At 32.4% G+C, this 24,092-nt stretch overlaps 1 protein-coding gene across 11 annotated transcripts in view; it reads right to left on the reverse strand.

Moving 5' to 3' along the window:
- Positions 1–24,092, reverse strand: part of LOC145263161 (solute carrier family 28 member 3-like) — a 688,175-nt gene that overhangs the window by 146,158 nt on the left and 517,925 nt on the right. The window contains exon 1 of one of the 11 annotated variants that reach the window (XM_080120176.1): positions 16,604–16,630. The exons of 8 other annotated variants lie outside the window; for them this stretch is intronic. In XM_080120176.1, coding sequence (XP_079976302.1) covers positions 16,604–16,615 — 12 coding nt within the window. In that variant the 5' untranslated portion in view covers positions 16,616–16,630. Of the gene's footprint in view, positions 1–2,776; positions 2,948–4,002; positions 4,148–16,603; positions 16,631–24,092 lie in introns of those variants that run through there. 2 more of the 11 variants (XM_080120178.1, XM_080120177.1) reach the window with 2 other exon arrangements.

A 24,092-nucleotide genomic window follows, 5' to 3' on the forward strand; every position in this document is an offset into this window, starting at 1 on the left:
GTGTAAAATGGAAAGTATAGATTATACAGAAAAACTGTTTTAAAACACGCAAGGACAAAGACAAATAATGCTATTTTCTTTCTAGTTTTAATTTAATTTTTTTAAGTCTAAATACTAGTATTTTTATTAAATTTTTTTTTTTTGCATTTTAGCTTGTTTAAGAATAAGTTGTCTATTCTCTCTCTCGCTCTCGCTCTCTCTCTCTCTCTCTCTCCTTATATATATATATAATGTGATAATAATGTTTAGTTCTAAACTAATTAGCCGATCATTAATAATTCTGAGACACAGTTTCTAACCCAACATATTTTGAAATGTTGGCTATATTTACTTTGATTTAGTTCCATGTAAATGAGGTGAAAGTTTAAATACTGTCGGTGAATTAAAATTTATTTTACAACTAGCAAATATATTCTCGTTCGTCGAACCAGTTATTTGATAAACAAAAGATTTTATAAGTGTTGAAGAATTATATTTCAAACGTAATCAAAACAAAAAATGCTTGAAATGTCTACAATAATATTCAACGGTATTGATGCACTTTACTTATTGATCTATTTTTTTATTATCGCTTATGATTCATGCCTTAAAACATGATTCATGCCTTAAAACATGATTCATGCCTTAAAACATGATTCATGCCTTAAAACACGAGGTAAATCACGAATCTGTGGCGTAACATCTAATCTTATATTTTGTGTTAATTTATTAGGTATGTTAAGTTCTATTTATAAGAAATTACAAATATGCCAGTAGAACATTCAACTGAAAATCCAAAGGTTTCTGTTTATATTTCTTGTTATGATACTCGTTTTTTTGTTAAGAATTTATTAGTTGCTATTATTGCAATATTCGCCATTTCTAAATGAAATAAATTCAGCAACGTATTTATTACGTTTTTAAGAATTATGACCGACAGACGGGAAAAGTCCAACACTGTCTAAGCTTTTCACAGAATTCCTCTTTCACTAACAGATGAAAAAACAGATACAATGGTGTATATTGCAGATCATATCGGTTGTTAACGTGAAGAAAATCCACATATTGATTCGAACTAAAAATATTGTCTGCGTTTTTAGATAAATTTTCCTTCAATGATTCAAGACAGAAGAGATTATTTGAAGTATCAAAACAGATACTACACTTTCAATTTTATATGTGAAAAATCTAAATACAATATAAAATACACACAGTCATCTAAACAGTAAGAATTATGGATATCCTCTCACATATTTACATTTGAAAGGCCTGAAATAATCATGTGTTGCATGTTTTTAGGTAAACAAAAAATCAGAAAGGTACTTTTAAATATTTTCAGTTCCGATGTATATGTCAACATAACAGTTTTACACATTCCGATGTATATGTCAACATAACAATTTTACACATTCCGATGTATATGTCAACATAACAGTTTTACACATTCCGATGTATATGTCAACATAACAGTTTTACACATGTCCCAAGCATAACTGCTTTAACTTACAATGCGTTCTTTTCTGATTTCCTTTAAGACAACTAATAGTATATTTTAGTTAAAACATTCTTTTATATTCTTTCAGGAAACGCCGATAAACGGGTCCTGCCAGTTCTGTATAAAATATGAAATTCAAGATTATATTATAGCATGGTTTATTAATTATTTCGAAATTACGGTCCCCAAAATGTAGTAGTAGTAGTAGTAGTAGTAGTAGTAGTAGTCAAAAAGGCAAGTCTGACTAAAGGATGGAAGTTGACTATTATAAAAGGACGTAGTAAAAAAACATGTTCAGTTATTTTAGACGAGAAAAATACATAATAAACGTACAAACAATGACTTCTTTTTTTCTCGTTTTTTCTTTGGGAGGGGGTCAGCACGTCACGGTCGCAAAATAGCGCAGCCAACCGCATTACGCTCGGCTCATTCAGGCTATCATATGTTATTGTTACATTAGAAAAATTCCAAAGAAATGTTTTAAAAACACTAAGCAACGATAACATAAAGTTTATTTTTCAATCTCTACAATAGGCTTGATCCGTTGGTAAGTTTTGCTGTTGGTCTCTCAATCCGGTTTTGTGTCTACCTCTTGAGTCTATGTGCTTACGTTTGATTATTTTATTATTTTTCTTCTGTTACCTAAAATTAACAGAAGTTTCAAGAAGAAAGTTTTTTCTAAGAACTTCTCAACTGTAGAACATAATATCGCGGAGTTGTTCCAAGTCGACTTGGATCAACATGATCATTTCAAAACCATTGACGTGCAAAGACGTGTCAAATGGCCACTTTAATCAATTTTGCCCATCGCTTCCAATCCCTTCATCGCTGTCAATTGCTTTAAGCGTTATCCACGAGTGGATTTATATAAATATACAATAAAAAACATATATTCTCTCTATTCATTTGTCTATCTGCCATATTCTTTGTTCTTGTTTGAAATAGCATTTTCTTTATTAGACGTACGAATTGAATCGGTGTATCTCATGCATCCCGGTTGATACAAAAAAACTGACAAAATATAATAGAAAATCTTAGAAAACTTGCATCCAACGAAAACACGGGACGAGCTGCTAGCCACATTCTTATTTTGTAATAGAGTATACGGTGATATTTTTAACAGTTACGCCCTCGTTGGCAGACTTTACCCCCCCCCTGTACACTTACTTTGCTGGAAATACATTTTGTAAAGCAAATGTTTGTTATCTTACTGATGACCCCTTATGACCTGACCTTAATAGAACAAGATAAGCCGATATAAACAGAATGTAAGTGCCCTTGGCTTTAATGAGAATTACATACCTGTGTCCCAGATGTGCGTGTCGCTACGTCAGTTGTCCGTTCTCACTCCATGATATACGCTCAGAGGAATGCCCTATATATTAGGTTGTTCGGAAAATAGTGTCGGCTCCTGTATTCATCTGTTTCTCATTGTAACAAGATGAGACATGAAGTCATTTTAATGTGAATGAATCAAGCTGACCGATGTAAAGTAAGATGCAGACAGGAAGAGAAAAAATAGTCGAATACAAATCAGTAAAGTCGCTTTATGTAACAGGAAATAAATGAATGCTTTATGTAACAAGAAATAAATGAATGCTTTATGTAACAGTCAATAAATTAATCAACTATGTAAGAAGCAATACATGAGTTTTATGCAACAAGCAAACAATTGATCCTTTATGTTACAAGAAATGAATTATTTATGAAACAAGCAAATGAAGATTCCTTATCATACAAGCAAAAGATGAACCCTGTTCCAAACAGAAAATGAATCCTTAATGTAACAAAAAATCAGCAAATCTTTTATGTAACAATCAAGAAATTTATCGTTTTTGTAAAAATCAATAAATGAATCCTTTATGTAACAGGCAATAAATATATGGTATGTAACAATCAACGATTGAATCCTTTATGTAACAATCACTAAATGAATCCTTTATAAAACTATTAATAAGTTCATCCAAGTAATTAATTAATCATTTATGAAACGATCAATAAATTAATCTGTTATGTAAAAATCAATGAATGAATTCTTTTATGTTACAATCAATAAATTAATCACTTATGTAACAGTTAATGATCGAATCCTTTATGTAACAACAGTTAAATGAATTCTTACATGTAGCAATCATTTAAATAAATCCTTTATATAATAATGCATAATTGGATCTGTTATTTAAACAATAATACATCCTTTATGTAACAATAAATTAATTCCTTTATGTAACAATTAATAAATGAATCCGCCATGTAACAATGATCGTTACATAAAGGATCCATCCCTTCTATAACCCCGGATTATTTTTTAAAGAAATTCCAAAGGATATCTTATGAAACTCTTGTTGGACTCATTTATCGCCCCACCTACTGCAAACTTTTGGATATCACTGGATTTTTACAACCATACATATTGGCCTTTGCTGAGTATCCTCTTTCATTTAATCTATAAAATTTTACTTTTGTTCAATTTTCTTTATCGACTGTTTTCAAAAGATTAGCAAAAAAAGATACTAATCTATATTTACCTTTTGGTAACTGTTTTTCTTCCGAGTGGTAGAGCCTTTCCTTGAAACTCCATAGAATAAGGAAACTTTCACGTGTTTTTCGTATTTCTTGTTTTGATTAAAATATTGTAAACTTAATTCTACAATATCTTGACTTTTTCGGCTCTTTTACTGATAGTGAGCATTTTAAATAGGGTTGTTTTTTTATAAATATATACTTCTATATTTATATTTCTGTACTTTCTGTTTGAAAAGATTTTATTAATCTTTTCTTATCTCTCGAATTTTGCTCTTATTACTATATATATGTGTGTTTGTGTGTGTGTTTGTGTGTGTGTGTGTTTGTGTTTGTGTGTGCGTGTGTGTGTCACAGATGATGTATTTCAAAATATATTCCCGACTCCAATGTAATTGCCAATTCTGCGCTAAATTGCAATTTCCGAACTTTTTAAAATCCTAAACTGTAATTTATCAATGAATAGCTAATGCAACACGTGAGCGCGAGGAAAGTATCAGCAGTAGCGTAGAATGACCAGCATTCGAAGAGATTAGCAGCAGCAGCAGTATTAGGAAAACACGCATATGCAAATTAGGAAGTGTGCGAAAGACGAGGAATGAAAAACGGAGGAAAAATGCAACAGGTGTTCTCGAGAGAAACAACGTCCACGTCAAAGGAAATGGACGTGTAAAATGCCAGCGTGTGGTCGGAGAGAAACAAAGTGAGCGTCGAAGAAAGTGGTCGTGTGAAATCGCAGACAAGAATTAATCGGCTGTGCCCGGCGTGCGATAGGAAGGAAGAGAAATTAGAGCAAGCAAAAATGGACATGTGTCAGCAAGAACATTTTTTTTAGTTGTACTAAGAATAAATAAGAATAACGGTAATGTATAAAATAACGGTAATGTATAAAATAACGGTAATATATAAAATAACGGTAATGTATAAAATAGCGGCAATAAAAATAACGGTAATGTATAAAATAACAGTAATGTATAAAATAACGGTAATAAAAATAATAGTAATGTATAAAATAGCGGTAATGTATAAAATAACGGTAATGTATAAGATAGCGGTAATGTATAAAATAACGGTAATGTATAAAATAACGGTAATGTATAAAATAACGGTAATGTATAAAATAGCGGCAATAAAAATAACGGTAGTGTATAAAATTACGGTAATGTATAAAATAACGGCAATAAATATAACGGTAATGTATAAAATACCGGTAATGTATACAATAACGGTAATGTATAAAATAACGGCAATAAATATAACGGTAATGTATAAAATAACGGTCATAAAAACGTTTTGTAAAAAAAGAAGAAATACCGACCCAGATTTTATTTATTTTTTATTCTATTTTAGAAACTGTGCAAATATTTTAGCAAATGTAAACATTACACTTGAGTACCTCAGATGAAAATTAAAAAACGCTTAACAATGAAATAAAGAGAATCGTTTTTGCATCGGAAAAAAATTACAACGTCTGTTTTTACATTCCAATACGATTCTATACATAAAGAGTTTTCAGTTTTTCGGATTCTACCCCGCTTTCAGTTCATCGCAAGCCACTAGCTTGAAAAACTTTTCTTCGTCAGAAGAGATATATCTTTAGAGAAAGACTATTCAAGCTGTTTGAATGTACGACCTCTTTACCAAAACTGTATTTCTTATATTGGTTGCAATTTGTAATGATACCTGTTTGTCTCTAATGAGTTTTATGGCTACACAATTCACCAAAATTTCAATCACAACAACAAATCATGTGTAAGGCATTTATGGAAAATATTTGTTCGTCTTTAATTAAAATTATTTTCAAATAAAATAAACAAATAATGAAAATATATTGTTGATTCGTCCGTTTATATATATATATATATATATATATATATATATATATATATATATATATATATATATATATATTGCATGAAGTTCGCCACTTATCAAGGCCCAATGGCCACTCGGGGATAAGGGTTATTGTGTGTACAGTAATCAAAGGGATAGTGTAGCAATAGTATTGGAGAATTGGTAAGGTGTCATTACTTAGCGGGCGCTTCATCAGGAATTTGTTTGTGGTGGACTTCTGTTGCAGTTCTAAGAAAGAAGCTTTGTTCATGGAATCTACGTTTTGATTTAGGCACAGATAAAGAGTGGGGAAAATTATTGACGGTGGTTTCAGCTAGTCGGGTGTTTTTTGAAAAAGATTGGCGAGGGAGGACCAGAGAATGGAGCTCAGACGAGCACTTGCCCTGTAAATAACGATAGAGCAACGACAGGTTCGCTACATCTCTCCTGTGGGAGAGAGGTTTCAGGGTAGAGAAAAGGGCATCTTCCACCAAGTCATGAAGTCTATTTTGTACTCTGTCAAGGCAGGATAGGCTGTTTTTAGCAGCTCCCGGCCAGATGTGGCAGCAGTACTCCATCTTTGGACGTACTTGGCTCTTATATAGATAGATAATTGCATCATTAGTGAAATATCTTCTGGAGCGGTAGAAGGATCCCACTATTTTCCCAGCGACCTTGGCCACAGACTTGATGTATGTGTTCCATTTAAGATCAGGAGCAAAGGTCAAACCCAGAAGCTTATCAAAAAATGGGGTCTCCCATAGACAAGAGCCACCCATTTCAATTGATGCCAGATGGGGATCAGAGCGTTTATGATGTAGAGATAGGAGCTTGGTCTTAGATGCATTAAAGGTAACCAGTAACCTCTTCCCCACTGCACCACGCGCTCAAGATCAGAGGAGAAATTATCAGAGAGAACATTATCATTTACGGCCTTTGATGTGTTGCCATAGATGGTCGTGTGATCAGCATAGATGTCAATGAATGATTTTAGTATGTGTTTTGGGAGATCATTGATGTAGATCAGGAAGAGAGTTGGGCCCAGTATGGACTCCTGAGGGACTCCAGCATTAATACTGTGGACCTCTGATTTCTGCCCATCAACCACTACTCTTATGAGCCTATCTGAGGGAAATGATTTAATGATCAAGAAAACATTTCCAGCTATACCGTAGCTGGAAATCTTGTTGTAGTAGGCCTTTATGCCAAACCTTATCAAAGGCCTTTGATATGTCGAGAGCAATTGCCCTAGAAATGAAGCCTTTGTCGAGAGATTCACTAATTCTATGAGATATAACCGTTAGCACATCTGCGGTAGATCTTGCAGAGTGGAAACCATATTGCGTGTCGCTAAGAAGGTTATTTCTGTTGAGGTGGTTGACTACTTCTCTATTTATTGTGGATTCCAGCAACTTACTCATGACACACAGGAGACTTATTGGTCTGTACTGAGAGGGGGATGAATTATCACCTGAATTCTTAAATACAGGGCATACTGATGAGGTTTTCCAGGATGTTGGGAAGCACTTCTTAAGGCAACGCTTAAACAATTTGGTAAGTATGGGGGCAAGTTCTGGTTGTAATTTTTTTAACACTATAATTGGAATACAGTCAGAACTAGTTGCTTTACTGGAGTCAAGGTTCTTGATTAGCTTGGCGACCTCACGCGCTAATATTTGTATGTTGCAGGGAATATGGGGAGTTGATGGTCTTCGTCGCACAGGGTAGAATTTGCCGCAAAGTTTTTGGCAAATAGTTTGGCTTTGTCGGATGCTGTCTAGATGACCTCTGGTCCATTGATAATGGTTGTGATAGAACGCACGTTTCTGTTCAGGATCCTATTTGCTATTTGCCAGAACTGGTGGGAACCAAGCTGCTGCTCAGCTACTTTGGATTTAACGAATTGAGCATATAGCTGTCTAGCATTTTGTATTACTCTTTTACAGTGGTTGCTGGCGGTCCTGAAAGCAGCTTTAGTTTCAGTGCATCTAATACGTAGGTAGCTACGGAAAAAGTGATCTCTGTGTACGATGGCAGCAGCACATTTAGGGGAGAACCATGGCTGGCTGTTGGGTTTTTGGGAGAATTTTTTGGATGGTATGAATTGGTCTATGTCTACAAGTAACCATTCGGTCAGGTCTGATACTATAGAGGACACATCCTTTTTAAACATGGAATGGAAAGGTAGATCAGATATGAATGTACGGAAGTTATCCCAGTCCGCCATAGAGTATCGGTATATAGTACGGTGGAGATGTACGTCTGTAGATTTATTATATTTCATTTTTATCTTAACTGATATGACGCAGTGGTCGGAGGATCCCAGAGGAGATAGAACGGAACATGAGCATAGCTCAGGGGAAGTGGATAGAAAAAGTTCTAGAAGGCTTGCGTACTGACCGGTAGTATCGGGCACACGGGTGGGCTCGCGGACAATCTGAGTGAGGTCATAGGCAATGGCAAAATCATGACAGAACTTCCCCTCATCATCAGTCTTATTGGAATGGGTCAGCCATTCCACATTATGGATATTGAAGTCACCGCAAATGTGAATGTTAGCCGAGGGATGAGCAGACAGGATGTGGTCAATTTTCTTTGATATACTCTTAAAGACAGTAACTCCGCTGTTGTGGGGGCGATAGAGGGCAAATATAAATGCGGTGGTGTAAGCAAGTGCAACCCGGAAGCACATATAAGGTAGATTAGGGTCTTCTCTGGAGATATCCCTGCCACGTGGGAAGCCATCTTTAATGTAGGCACATATTCCATGCCCGTGGCGATCTTGGCGGTCAGATTTACATGTTAAGTTAGAGTATCCTTTAATTATGAACTCATCAAGGGAGGTGGTCGGCCCTATTCCAGTTTTGCTTAGAAAGAATATGTCAGGTTTCGTCTCCTGTAATTGTGTTTCAACCTCTGGAAGGTTAAGACGTAGACCCCTGATGCCGGATAAGGAGACATGGTAGTAGGGGTCTATGTAGGAGGATGGGGTTCTAGGTTTATTCGTGTTTTCTTTTTTGAGATATTTCATGTTGAGGATTTTGGGGTTTGTGGAACAGGTCAGCAAACTTGGTTAGAACAGAACAGAGAGGGAAAATAAGAGAGGAAAGGCGGGAATTTTTTTTGTAGCACATGAAAAGGTAAAGCCGTAACAATTACCCACTAGTATGGCATCGAGAGGCCCTACCAGAAACTACTGCATGGTCCAGAATCCATTCACCAAATGGCAATACAGCAGCCCCGGTACTTTGCACCTGCTGATAGGACAGCCTCCTTAGTAGTTATTCCAAGGTTCATGTCCCTGACTATCAGGCGGTTAACGTCAGCCCATATGAAAACGTTTACCTCCAGCACCCTTACTAGTGACATGGCCGCAAGGATAGACATAAAGACAGAAAATTTCCGGCATCTCAGACTACTGTTCACGAAGTACTACCACCTGGGAAGCAGCTTTTTCTTAACCTATTGTCAGAAAAATCACCCACTAGGAATGAGGACTGAGGGACAAAAAAGGAGAAGCGAGCTGCCGATAACACATCGACTGCATTATCTACTCTCCATTAAAAACCATGGTAAGAGGGACTTATTTATATCTACTTAGTATAAGTCCTTTGCCCATTCCCAGTTTAGAATATAATTTGAAGATAGTATCCCCTCCCATATTAATCCGTGGAAGTTTTTTTTTTTTTTTTTTTTGCTTTAGGTACCTCCGGATAGAACCTTCGAGATTAAAATTATAATTACCTTTCAATAATGCAACTTGTGAGGTCAGCTTATGTTTTTAGATAGGAAGAATCTTATTTAAAGGCTGGTTTGTATTTAGAGTACCAGAAGTTGTCAAGTTTATGAAAGAGGTGTTCAATTTTTGTCAAAGCATGAACTTTGCTGGAAGATTTTGTAAGTTTTCTAAAGCATCACATCATCTCAAATCTGCCAATTGACATCATCAGTTGACACAAGGCTATTTAAAGTAATTTTGAAGCATGTGAGTTTTGTTGACAAATAAATATTTTGTTAAAGAAAATAATGTGAAATTCGTTCTTGTGTTTGGTTAATATTGTTACTGGATATGTTTTTTTATTTCATATAAACGGAAATATGAAGCTATTTTATTACCGAAAATATACATTTTTAGACAATTACATTCAAATTTGTTTGCAATAACATTCAAATTTGTTGTTCAAATTCCACAAAACTCGAGGAATGAACTAGCAATAAAGCGATACACAGGGTTTGGAGTCAAAATCTGTGCATATATGTGTCTGCATTCTAAGAGCAGAGAAGAAGATATTCTGCCATGACAAAACAAAGGAAATTGATGAGTATAGGTTGGTTTCACATAATGCTACAAGATCTGGAGAAAAAAAGTGTCTACATAATCTAGATTACTTCTAATCCCATGGATAATTTTGAATGTGAGCTGCAAATGAGGATGCAAATTTGTTTTGCTTGGTGTAACTTCAAAGCATGGAAAGCAAACTAATTTGGTTTTGGTAATTAATTTTCTTAAACAGATTAATAAAATATGGTTTAAAATACTGGTTTGATTGAGATTTTTGAGATGTCATTTCATTTTTGTTAAGAATGACATTATATATAATAGTTTCAGTTTGGAAGCAGAGTGGGTTGAGCGAAGTGGGTCATTTTTATACCAACTATGGGCCCTCAAGTAGACTATTAGCCTAGTCTTGTCACAATGGTTGTTTTGCAGTGTTGCACAGAAACAGAAGACAAACTGCCAAATCTACACCTTTTTATCTCTCAAATCTGCACCTTTTACCTTGCAAACCAAATTAACTTGTATGAAAGCACACTCGATTTGCTAAGGTTGTGAGAAAAAGAAAAATTGAGAATAAAGAGACGGAATTCATTGTCTTAGTCAGAAAACAATACCAAGTCCTGTGTGCTTCTGGTGAGTCACTGATACTTTTGCATAATAGATAATAGACAATGAAGGAGTGTAGAAGTTAGATGATATGCATTACTTACTCTTTAAACAATTGGGTTCGCAAATCAGATAAGTGTTTCACTGCAATGACCTAAAAGGTCAATAGATCAGGATTTATGTCAGATTTTTTTTCTCTTATTGGTCCAGGATTCTAAAAGAGTTAGCGATACACCTAGGTGGTAGACCAAGTAATTTTATGGTCACACATGGTGAAATAATAAGTATCATGCTTTTGCCCCTTTCTACAAAAATAAACATAAATTTGAAGTTCCCTTCTAATAAATCGAAATGGTGTAACTATAAAGGATGGGAAGCAAACTAATTTGCTTTTAGTAATTAATTTGTGTTAAATAGAAGAATACTTAAATAATAAAAAGAAAATATTTATATATCTACATATATTAAAATATGTATGCATATATATGTATATATATTAATATATATGCATATATATGTATATATACATGAATATGTATATATACATATATGTATATATACATCTACACACACACACACATATATATATATCTACATGTATATGTATCTATTGTTGGGGGACTTACCACTGTACTCCTAATGAACTCTGCTAACCATTATATTAATCACAAGGCTAATACTCTTGTGAAGAAAAATCGCGACCTAACGCGATACTAAGAACGTCTAACTTAAGAGTAGAAAATACCGACAGCCTTTCTTAGTGTTCATTTGCTTGTACAATATATTCTTTCCATCTTAACCTATTGTTCGCGTCTTTCTTTATGATCCTCCTTTTTATAGGATTACAACACATACACACATATGTATGTGTGTGTATATACTAGCAGTATTCCCTGCCTTACTAGGGGGATGCTTGGATGCCCTTTTTTAATGCTTATTTTTATGTGTATTTTTTGTAATTCCAATATTTTCGCTTTTTTTTTCTTTGTAATCCTGAAATTATTTTAGTAAATTTCAGTTATATGTACACCTTACTGATAAACCTAGACCCCTCACAGTGGATGCCACGTGCTACCAACAATCCAATTTCTCCTATTTGTCCCCTTAGCAGTTATTCTTCCAAACCAACTACTTTGGCGAGATTTTGGGGGCATGGTTTCTTGGACCTTATGCGAAAACAACCACAGGATCAAAATCGACTTTCTATTCATTTTAAGAAATTATGTGGTTATCCTTGTATAGTTCTACAATTAGTCAACTCTGTGTCGAAAAATTTCTTATCTTATGTTGCCGGGCATATTACTGGTGCTTAGTTGCTGGGGCCTATGTTTTGTTAAACCGGCATATAAGAAATATTTGAATCACATTTTCAATATATGTGTGAGTCGACTGTTTTGCAATTTCTTCACAGTCAGTTGCTTGTTCAATGGACGCAAAAAAACAAAAAACAAAAACGAAATTTACTTTTTCATTGCTAAAAACACATAAATTTTGAAGTCTTTTAAAACTCTTTGCAGTTAATAAAAAAAAATCATTTACATAAAGAATTTTAACCTACAGACCACTTCATGCAAAAAATAATTTTTTTTTTAAAGCACGCGCTATAATTTTTGCTAAGCGATGACATGGAAAAATTACTTTACTGATAATAGATAAATTAGAATAACGGTTTCGATTATCGATGATCAGTAATTATCAGGGGTATTTTGTGACAAAACCTAAGACCACTCCCAGACTTATACACTAAAGTTCTGTAAATTTTAAAGAAAATCTGTTCAGCCGTTTCAGAGTCTATAAGGAACGAACTCACACACAGAGACAAAATTGCATGGATATATATATACATATATATACATATATATATATATATATATATATATATATATATATGTGTGTATATATATATGTATATATATATATATATATATATATATATATATATTTCATGATTTCATGATAAAAAAAACCTACAATCGTCCGACATTAGAAATATCTTAACTAACATATTAAATTCGATACCTTAACGATTGCACAGGAAGACTAAAATTATTAGAAGCCGTACTAATTAAAAACTACTGCTCCTTATTAACCGGGTCTCATTTAATTCGAGAGAAATATACTAACTGTATTCAATAACTTACAATAAATAAACTAAATAAATTAAATACAACATAAGAAAATCAAAATTAAAAATAAGAATAATTCGCTCCTACTCATCCTACACTATTATAACCAATAAAAAAAAATAGAACTAACCACAAATACACCCAGCCTCAATAAAGAAAATGCCAACAACAACAACAACAACAACAACAACAATCGCTCCTGACGATGATCGGATGCATCGATTGAAAGCGCCTGAGAAGAATACGGCTCAACAACAACTAGTGGGCGCCATAATATACAACATGCCAGCGAAAATAAAAAGAACGCCCAACGAATTGAAAAGTTATCCAAAAAATCATAAGAAAAAAGAATTCAGTTGATTTCAGTCAGACGTGTATGAATAATGACTTGATGCATATATATATATATATATATATATATATATATATATATGTGTGTGTGTGTGTGTTTATATATATATATATATATATAGAGAGAGAGAGAGAGAGAGAGAGAGATAAAAAAGAACAAATTAAGTGTCACTTCCATCACCGTGTATTAATGTTTTACTATGCATAGGCATATATGTTTTGTGTCTCTGCACTCGTTTTTAAGAACACTGGTAGGGTAATTTGAACTCTGAATTCAATCAATGTAATATCTGTGTGTTTTTTTTTTACTGTCAGTCTTTCGTGACTATCACTCACTACAGTTCGAAATAATACGTCTTGTATTTTAGATTGGGACACAACTACTGAGATTGTATCATTTTCTTGTGGCTAAATTTGAATATGAAATTTAATATCTCTTTTATCGATGATTAATATATATATATATATATATATATGTATATATATATAAATATATATATATATATATATAAATATATATATATATATATATATATATATATTGATAGATAGAGAGAGAGAGGGGGGAGATAGATAGATAGACAAAAAGAACCTTATTTTATTATTATTGTGTTTATTATTGACTGTTTTCAATTGCAAATCAAGCGACTTGATGACTAAATTTACTCCAGCGCTACAGATTATCTAATATGGCGTCGTCAGTTTAAACGTAACAGACGACGAAGTGACAAACAGAGCTTTTAAAAGAGTTGCTTAGTCGCCTCTGCAAACCTAAGAACAATAATAGGAAATAAATGTAAATTGTAGAAGTAATTTATATTTAGATTATCGAGCGTGCTTGAAATAAAATAAATGATGAAATGTTTATCTGTACCAACAGCCAGGTGATATCGTAACCTTATCTCGAAATAGGTGCAATTTCATACTTGAGATAAGTTTCTGCAGAAATAAATTAATATATAGTGGATATATTTTTCTGGGTGCAAAGAGGAGCTCCATGACCCCCCCCCCCGTTATAAGTTACTTTTAAAGTGGAGCCCACTTGAACAGAAATTCGATCGAAAATTTATCGCTGCTTGAGTGGTTTCTATAATAGTTGTGATATCCAATATTTCTTTTCCGTGCGAAAAATTCAGCCAATTTTTCCTTTACCCTTCTTACACATACGCGATGCCTTCAATAAGTTTCCAGATTTTTTTCGTATGGGTGCTTTTATTGATAGTGTACACATGAAATTCTAGTCTGCTTCGAAGTAATCTCCTCCGGCTGCGATGCACTTGTTGTACCATTCCACCAATTCCTGACAGATCTTATGGAAGTCACATTCTGCGAGCGTATCAATGACATTAGTTACAGCCTCTTTCATCTCCTCAATTGTTTCATAACGACAACCTCTAAGGTTGATTTGGTTATTCTAAGGAATAACCAAATCAATTACATAAAGTAAGTTCTTTACTATAGGAAGGGTGAGAAACTGTCTTGATGAATTTCATGCCTTGGTGCTCATCTTGGTTAAATAATCTGACAAAGATGAGGTTATGGACTGGTGCATTGTCCACTGATCCGATTTGAAGAATGCTGCCCTCTTCCAACGGAATCTCTTCTTGAACGCTCTTAACATAGTAATCCTTGTTGTATGTCTGTCCAGTGTGAACCCAGTGCATGTAAATCATGCCTGTTCTGCCAAAAAAGGACCATCATAATTTTCTGGGTGGATTTGCTCTGCCTGGTCTTCGTGGGTTTGGGGGAGCCAGCATGCTTCTACTGGGAACTCGGTCCTTTTGGTCTCTGGGTCATAGCAGTAGATCAAGCCTTGGTCACATGTCACAAGAGCATTAAGAACTGCGATATCTGAACTGATCAGCTCAACTATCTACCTGCTGTCATGACAACGTCTTTCTTTTTTATATTCTCTGAGCACCGTTGGGATAAACTTCTACGGAATCTTCCGCATCTTCCTCGCGAATAATTGTGTGTACAGTTCCCACACATACTGTGCACTTATCCATGCAATTCTTTATTAAACCAATCAATTCTGATGGTCTTACATTCTTACTCATCCCACACCTCTTATCATCCCTCACAAACTCTATGCCTTTCTTGAATCTCTTATGCCACTCGATCCATGCAAAATGGTACAAAAGCAGCCTGAAGCATTCCATACGTGTCTGTCGTCTTTTTCTCAAGTTTAAGATTTTATTCCATATTTCTCCTCTAATGTGTTCTCACGTCTAAATTGCATTTTTAAAATTCACCAGCTATGACAATCAGGCTTTAGTAGACTGCATTTCAATTCTTGTTGTAACTGTTCATTTGAACTTGAAATCATGAAAAGTAGTCAGTCATCTCATAAAATGTATTGCTATGACAAATGTATTGTTATAATAAACTTAATTTTCAAGATTCTACGACAATATATATATATATATATATATATATATATATATATATAAAGTTATCAGCTTTCTGGCCTTCCTTAGTGACTCGTGCGGCCATATTTTTAATGTTTTCTTATAATTTTTTGAACGCTAGAGAATGGAACTTGCGACCTTTTCATTTCTATAATTTCACATTTAACTTGATCCAAATAATATTTTTCCATGATGTATTAGTTAACTTTTTTAAATACCTTGTTTCTATTGGATTTTGGTTTAAAAGTTGAATTAATCCTTTTTTATACAGATTAAATTTTATTAGTAAAATTGTAAAAAAATATGTCAAAAAAACTATATATAACACGTGGAGCATAGAAGTTTCTTTGATATAATATACTAGACTACCCGTGACCCGTTGGGTCATTATATGTTATAACTAGTTATGAAATAATGCGTATAAAAAATTAATGTATAAAAGTTCAAGGGAGTATACAGAATATATGTATAAACGCGCAAAAGTTAAATGTGCGCGCGCGAAAACCAACGTGGTAATCAGTGAAACAATGCGCAAGTAATGATAGAAATAAAATTTTAGAGTGAATTTGTACCATTTTTTTCAGTTTTCTAATATGTCTAATTATCTTTTTTGTGTTAAAATATAATGAATTTAATCTATGTTTAATATTATTCACGAAGATTTTCGAGTTTTCGTCAATTTATCTTGTAGTAAATAGTCAAAAGCCTCGAACAGCAATATTCCAAATGAAAAAGAATGCAGTAGAACCCCGGGATCCGGTGAACTTAGGATACGTTTTTGTCAGGTTACGATATAGAATGCGATGTTTTTTCGGTCCCTGGTTACGGTATTTTCCCCGCCTTATGGTGTTATTTATAATGTTTTTAGATTATATACATGTGGATTATATAATGTATTGTAGATTGTTGTTAATTTTTAAGCTGTATCCCGGGCTCCTACTGTATGTATTTAATTATCATTCATAATGTTTTATTTGCGGAAGATCACTAAAAAACTCACCAGAAACAACATTTTGCTCCTTCAAAACTGCTTTTGTTTAAGTTGGAACGAAATAGAATTTAGAGAAGAAAAGATGTAGATAAAAACATTGAGATATTCAAAGTCGGAAAAGCATGAAATGAACATTTCTTGTAGTCTGTTGTAGACACATGCTGCACACAAATGAATTCAAAACGTCTTTATTCGATTTATTTGATTTATGAAAAAATTGGAAACACTTTTTCTTGAATTTCGTATTAGATTCTACATTAAAAATATAAAACACTTTTATATAAATAAAACCCCAGTAGATACTATTTCTAAAATAGTTTTAATAAAATACCAGCTTAAATTTAATTAGATTGAAAAATCTTAAAACATAAACAAGAAAAACATTAATTGTTATTAACACATATTTTCATTAATTGCAATGAAATATTTTATTTCTCATTATTAAAGAGATGCGATAATTAATTTCAATCAACATCTACTTAAGAAATAATTGGAATAACATTAATAGAACGTTTAGCATCTTATTTAATAACATATAACAGAAAAAATCTTATTTAATAACATATAACAGAAAAAATCTTATTTAATAACATATAACAGAAACAATTTTATTTAATAGCATATAACAGAAAAAATCTTATTTAATAACATATAACAGAAATAATCTTATTTAATAACATATAACAGAAATAATCTTATTTAATAACATATAACAGAAATAATCTTATTTAATAACATATAACAGAAATAATCTTATTTAATAACACATGACAGAAATAATCTTATTTAATAACATATAACAGAAATAATCTTATTTAATAACATATAACAGAAATAATCTTATTTAATAACATATAACGGAAATAATCTTATTTAATAACATATAACAGAAATAATCTTATTTAATAACACATAACAGAAATAATCTTATTTAATAACATATAACAGAAATAATCTTATTTAATAACATATAACAGAAATAATCTTATTTAATAACACATAACAGAAATAATCTTATTTAATAACATATAACAGAAATAATCTTATTTAATAACATATAACAGAAATAATCTTATTTAATAACACATAACAGAAATAATCTTATTCAATAACATATAACAGAAATAATCTTATTTAATAACATATAACAGAAATAATCTTATTTAATAACATATAACAGAAATAATCTTATTTAATAACATATAACAGAAATAATCTTATTTAATAACACATAACAGAAATAATCTTATTTAATAACATATAACAGAAATAATCTTATTTAATAACATATAACAGAAATACTCTTATTTACTAACATATAACAGAAATAATCTTATTTAATAACATATAACAGAAATAATCTTATTTAATAACATATAACGGAAATAATCTTATTTAATAACATATAACAGAAATAATCTTATTTAATAACACATAACAGAAATAATCTTATTTAATAACATATAACAGAAATAATCTTATTTAATAACATATAACAGAAATAATCTTATTTAATAACATATAACAGAAATAATCTTATTTAATAACATATAACAGAAATAATCTTATTTAATAACATATAACAGAAAGAAACTTATTAAAATCTAATTTTTAGAATTTAGGCTAAATACTTATTCAATAAAAAACAATCATGTTCGGCAACTCCATATTTTTAGAAAATATATAGAATTATCTCTCCTGAAACAATTAAATTCAGTTTCTTTCAAATACATGGCTAAATACACAGAATACATTTTTTAAAATCATGTTCACCCTTACAAAGCATATCGCCAATTGGACGTAAGGGGCTACTGTTTGGGGCCATGTCTAGGAAATATTAACAAGATATTTGTTTATGTTACATTTAAACTTTTGCATATCAGTACAGCCAGGGAAGCAGGCAGCAGGAAGTGAATTCCAAAGTTTAGCGATTCGAGGGAAGAAACTATTAGAATAGAAAGGTTTCTAGCATTTAGGGACATCAACAGTGAATGGGCGATATCTTATTGCTAAGCGGCGTTGTCGGGGATATGTACATCGAGGGGGTACAAGTGAAACGAGTTCATCAAAACACATTCCATTAAAATATGTGTAAAACAGGCACAGTGATGCAACATTGCGGTGATGGGACAGGGGCTGGAGCTTAGTTGATAAAGTGGGACCGATTAGATTGACAACTTTTTTTTTTACTTTATCTAAGAGGGAGAGAGAGGCAAGTGGTAGATGCACCAGCCCAGATGTGGTAACAATATTCCATTACATGGGCGAAAGGTGTAAATTGTAAAGGTACAGGATACTCTAAGGTGTGAGTAGTCTTCTAGCTCGATATAGGAAACCCACCTTCTTTGTAGCAGCCTTTGCAATGTCCTCTATGTATTTGTTTCAGTTCATATTTCCCGCAAATGTTAGGCCCAGGAGTTTGAAGGTAGAATTCTCAGGTAGGGTGCTATTTGTCATGGATATAGGAGGTTGGAGAGACATCTTGTAATTGTTAAAGGAAAGCAGCTTAGTTTTACTAGCATTAAATGTTACCATCCATTTCCGGTCCCATTCTACTATAGTCTGGAGGTCATTTTCTAACGATTCTGCCATTAGCTTAAATTTATGTACATCTGTTCTTCCCTCATGCATATTATAGAGCGTTGTATCATCAGCAAATATACCCATCTCGGACACAATATTATCAGAGAGGTCGTTAATGAATATCAGGAATATAAATGGTCCAAGGATCGACCCCTGAGGCACTCTCGCATTAATGTTATGCTGCTTGGATGCACGTTAGTCAATGACAACCTGTATGCTTCTATTGTCTAAGAAGGATCTAATTATATTTAGTATACGTCCAGTTATACCGTACGATTTAATTTTCATTAACAGCTCTTTATGCCAGACTTTGCTAAAGGCCTTGGATATATATATATATATATATATATATATATATATATATATATATATATATATATATATATATATAAGGGCTACAGCCCTGGCTTCACCCGCCTTATCTAGTATATGGTAAATACGTTCAGAGATGACTGTTAAAATATCTGCAGTAGAATGACATTGCCTAAATCCATACTGTTTGTCAGAGAGAAGATTTGCTGTGAACTAATGCTTGATTAATTAAGGTGTCAAAGATTTTAACGAAGAGTGGGAGGAAGAAGAAAAATGGGGCGATAATTGAGAGGGTTTGTTCTTTCACCAGAACTCTTGTACTATATGTAAACATACGATTTATCTATACATAAATATTGAATATCTTTTATCCACATCCCAACACATATCAATTATGTCATTATACAATGTGCATATTCAGAAATTAATCAGGAAAGAAATTAATAGAATTTTCCTCTATAAAGGCCCATCCCTACATGAAAAATCACATAAAATCTACAATTAATTATTATTATTATTTACTTACTTTATTTTAATTATTTTTATTTTAAGCGTTTATGTAACTATCTATTATTAATCTAAAAATACCAGTGGTCGATAATTAAAAATTAATATCTAAATGTCAATCCTCAAGTATATTTTAAATGTTTGCGTTAATGTTTTTAACTCAGGTATCTGCCTCAATTATAATTATTGTGAGTGACAAAAACAAAAGACAAAAAATTAACAAACGTTATTAATTTGATGAAACCTACAAAAACTTGACTCCCGTATCTATATTTTTATATTTAATCTTTTGAAATCACGAAACTTGGTCAAATCTTTTAAGTTCTTAAGATTGGAATTAACAAAAACCAAGGCACCATTCCTATATATCACTTTGTCATTCCAGAAATGTCATTGGGCAATTCCAGCAGTATAGTTCTACAAACAGTCCATCTTTATATATATATATATATATATATATATATATATATATATATATATATATATATATATATATATATATATATACTAGCAAAAGTACCCGTCGTTGACTGGGTTCAACAACAGCCTACAGAAAATGGACTCTGATTTATGAAAGTATGATAGGTTATGAAAAGGAAGAGTTGTAAATTTGGGTTAACAAATATGAGTATTTAATAGATTTGGAGATGAAGAACAGAACTTTAATGAATTTTAACATGCCGTAATACAAGCAAAAAAAATGTAGTGTCCATAAATTTCTATTCGATCAGAGACACGTCTACACGGACTTAATATACATAATTAAATAATATAAATTAATATACGAGAGTATTATTTTATGCATAAACTTTAAGTATTTACTTCAACAGTGTTCAATACATAGGTAAAGCTATGTAGTAAGTTATGATTAATTGCCATATATATTTTATAATTTATTATATATATATATATATATATATATATATATACATACGTATATATATATATATATATATATGAATGACAAATGTCTATATTTCAAATTTCATGACCATCTTACAATTTATTCCTGTAATTCAGTTGAGCTTTACTCTTCCTGACAGTATCTGTTTCGTAGCACACAATCAATCACTTAATTGTTATATCAATCAGTGAAGTTACTTTGTCCTTAACTCATCAGAACAAATAGCAACAATTAATCCACCAATCTATATCAATATATATTCCTTTTTAAGGGTCGTTTTTGTTTAGAAGCTCACTGTATATTTAATATTGTTATTCTTTATATATATATATATATATATATATATATATATATATATATATATGCGTGTATATATATATATATAGTAATTTATAAAATATATATGGCGATTAAGCTACACTGAATATTCTGCGTTTCATCCATTATAGGATTCGTCAGGCTTACAAATTACTAACTAGCTCTACCTACGTATTGAGCACTTTTGAAGTAAATACTTAAAGTTTACGCATAAATCTATACTTTCGTATATTAATTTTATGTGAGTAAATGAAGTAGTTATATATATATATAGACATATATATATGTATATATATATCTAATATATATAATATATATGAATATATATATATATATATATATGGAATCTTAAATATAATATATATATATATATGAATATATATATATATATATATATATATATATATATATATATATATATATATATATATGAAATCTTAAAGGCTTAGCAGGGTGAACCTTCAGTCCGACAAGTAAAACACCATTGAAATGGCCCAGAAGCTGTCAGGTTAATAATTGTTATGAAAAAAACATCGACTAGTATTACTACCCAAGCTTTCATGCAACTGAAGCAGTGAGAAGGCAAAAGCTGAAAAAATAGTAAGAATATATAAAGGACTAAAGTGTTTCAATGATTAAATAATAAACAGAAAATTGTCTCAGCTTAGAAATTCATAGTCACGACTGACTTACTTGTTTTCTCTGATAATATCACTGCTCTGTACAAGTTACACAAAGATAAAAAATAACATTCGAAATCATCACCAATAACACCAATTAATCACACTTGACTAATTGATTTTCATGCGCAATTGACTTAGACATGTACATTTCAGAGCGAGATAGATAGCAAACAAGAAAGGAGATTAGAAGACAAACCAGTAACTTCGATGTAATAATGAGATATTTCATAGGACAGCCATATATGAACTAATCGGTATATATATGCTGAATTCGTGGAATAATAAATTTCATCACTGGAAAGCTTAATTTTCTGAGACAACGAATTATGCCTATCCTCCTGCTGTAACAGTAGTGAACTAGACAGATTCCACAAACAAATGGTAGCTCACCTTAATAGTTAAGCATAGGAAACTAATTAAACCATGTTTAAATAGTTCGATATTAGGATTACCATTAATAATATTTCTCATAGACTTTTTCATGAACCAAACAATTGATTAAAATATATTTATACAAAATCACACCAATTTATATATTTAAATACTTTGTAGCAAATATAAGCTGAAGAGTTTCTGAGCTCTGCTCGGGGCCAAACATATCCAACCAGGCGGCGCCATACTACAACAACGCATTCTGATAAGATTGTCACTTTTTATAATCAAAATCGGTCATTTTTCTGTCAAATCTACAATTCAAATAGCAGTTACATCACTAATGCAACACTTGAATACTTGTTCTATTTGTATGAAATCCTGTTTGCTGAGTGATAAGTAGCTGTTTCCTATAATCAAATAAATGGAAAATGAAAAAAATGTTTTAACTTGTAAGTCAGTCCCGCAAAACCAGTGTTCTATAAATATATATATAGTGACAAAAACGTTGGATTTTCTTTCGTTCTATTAATAATATTTTTATTAGAACGTTTAGGGAAACTGTTTTAGTTTTACATTTGATCTTACACACAGTCTAAAGAGGACTGGAATGCCTACCAGATACCAACCTCGGGTGTCTTCGGTCTCTCTGTACAGGGGTTTATCAGATAATCTGAAATGAGGATGCTTCAAGTTCGAAGTAAACTCTGACCAAACATTCAAGCAAAAATGAAAATGAACAATGCTAAATCGACAAACTGGCAGGATGTCGTCCAGAATAAAAAAGATCCCCTCAGTATGGCTTTTCACTGGGTCATATGAGGAAAGCAACGGTGCACCTTCTCCTAGTGATGTTTCCACAAGTAACAACACTAAGCTGGATACTCCACCAGACAAGACCAACTCTAATCCTGGAATTCGGCAAAACCAAACAAGGACCACCAAAAAGAGGAACTATAATCTTATGAAGTGGTCTGTTGAGGAGAAGAAAACAATTCTTCACTGTTTTGCATACTCAAGGTATGAGAAATGGGGAAGAAAGAAAAATAATGTATTCGAGTCGCAAATAAGATTTTCTCTCTTACCAAAGGAAAAGGTATTAGGGACAACAACCAAAAACCTACTGTCGATCGTGTCACAGATCAACAAATATCTCACCAAAGAGATAAGAGATACAATTGAGCTAACGGCTCTTGCTGAGGCAGAGGAGGACTTTAGCCAAAGAGATATAACTGAGTTTACGCAAACTCAATGGAGCGGGGAGGATAAATGGACGCTTGTATGGGCGATGGAGTATGCAAAAATTAAGCACTCAAAACTCAAAGAAAGATGCCAAGAATTGCAAAAAATCAAGTATCATTGTCCAAATAAAAAAGGAATCGCAAGAGAAAAACTTACATGCCAGAAGTTTAACTTCATGAAGAACAATGCTTTCTCTACAGAGCAGATTTCCAGTATGATTAGAGATATTCGCTTAATGATTGAAGATGACATCTGCCCAATAAGCAACCCCATCCCTCTTCCCAGTGACATTACACCAGAACCCACTTCACCTCGACTACCCGACATGGTCTCAGACTTAACATTGACAGAGGAGACGCATTATCAAGAGCACCGCCCAATAAACAACAGTAACTCTCCTCAAGGCTCACCCCCGAAAATATCTCAACTAAAATATGGGCAAAACAACACCGCAATGCACCAGCTGTAAACATGACACTGGATGCAAACCAGATGGAGCTGGAAGAAGAACTGGCTAACAGAATAGAAATGGTACGATGCCTGGCTGTTGGAGATCGACCCAGACTGGTGAAAATAA

This window comes from Euprymna scolopes, chromosome 38 (assembly GCF_053919585.1).
Source record: "Euprymna scolopes isolate OS-2025 chromosome 38, ASM5391958v1, whole genome shotgun sequence".
NCBI lineage: Eukaryota > Metazoa > Mollusca > Cephalopoda > Sepiida > Sepiolidae > Euprymna > Euprymna scolopes.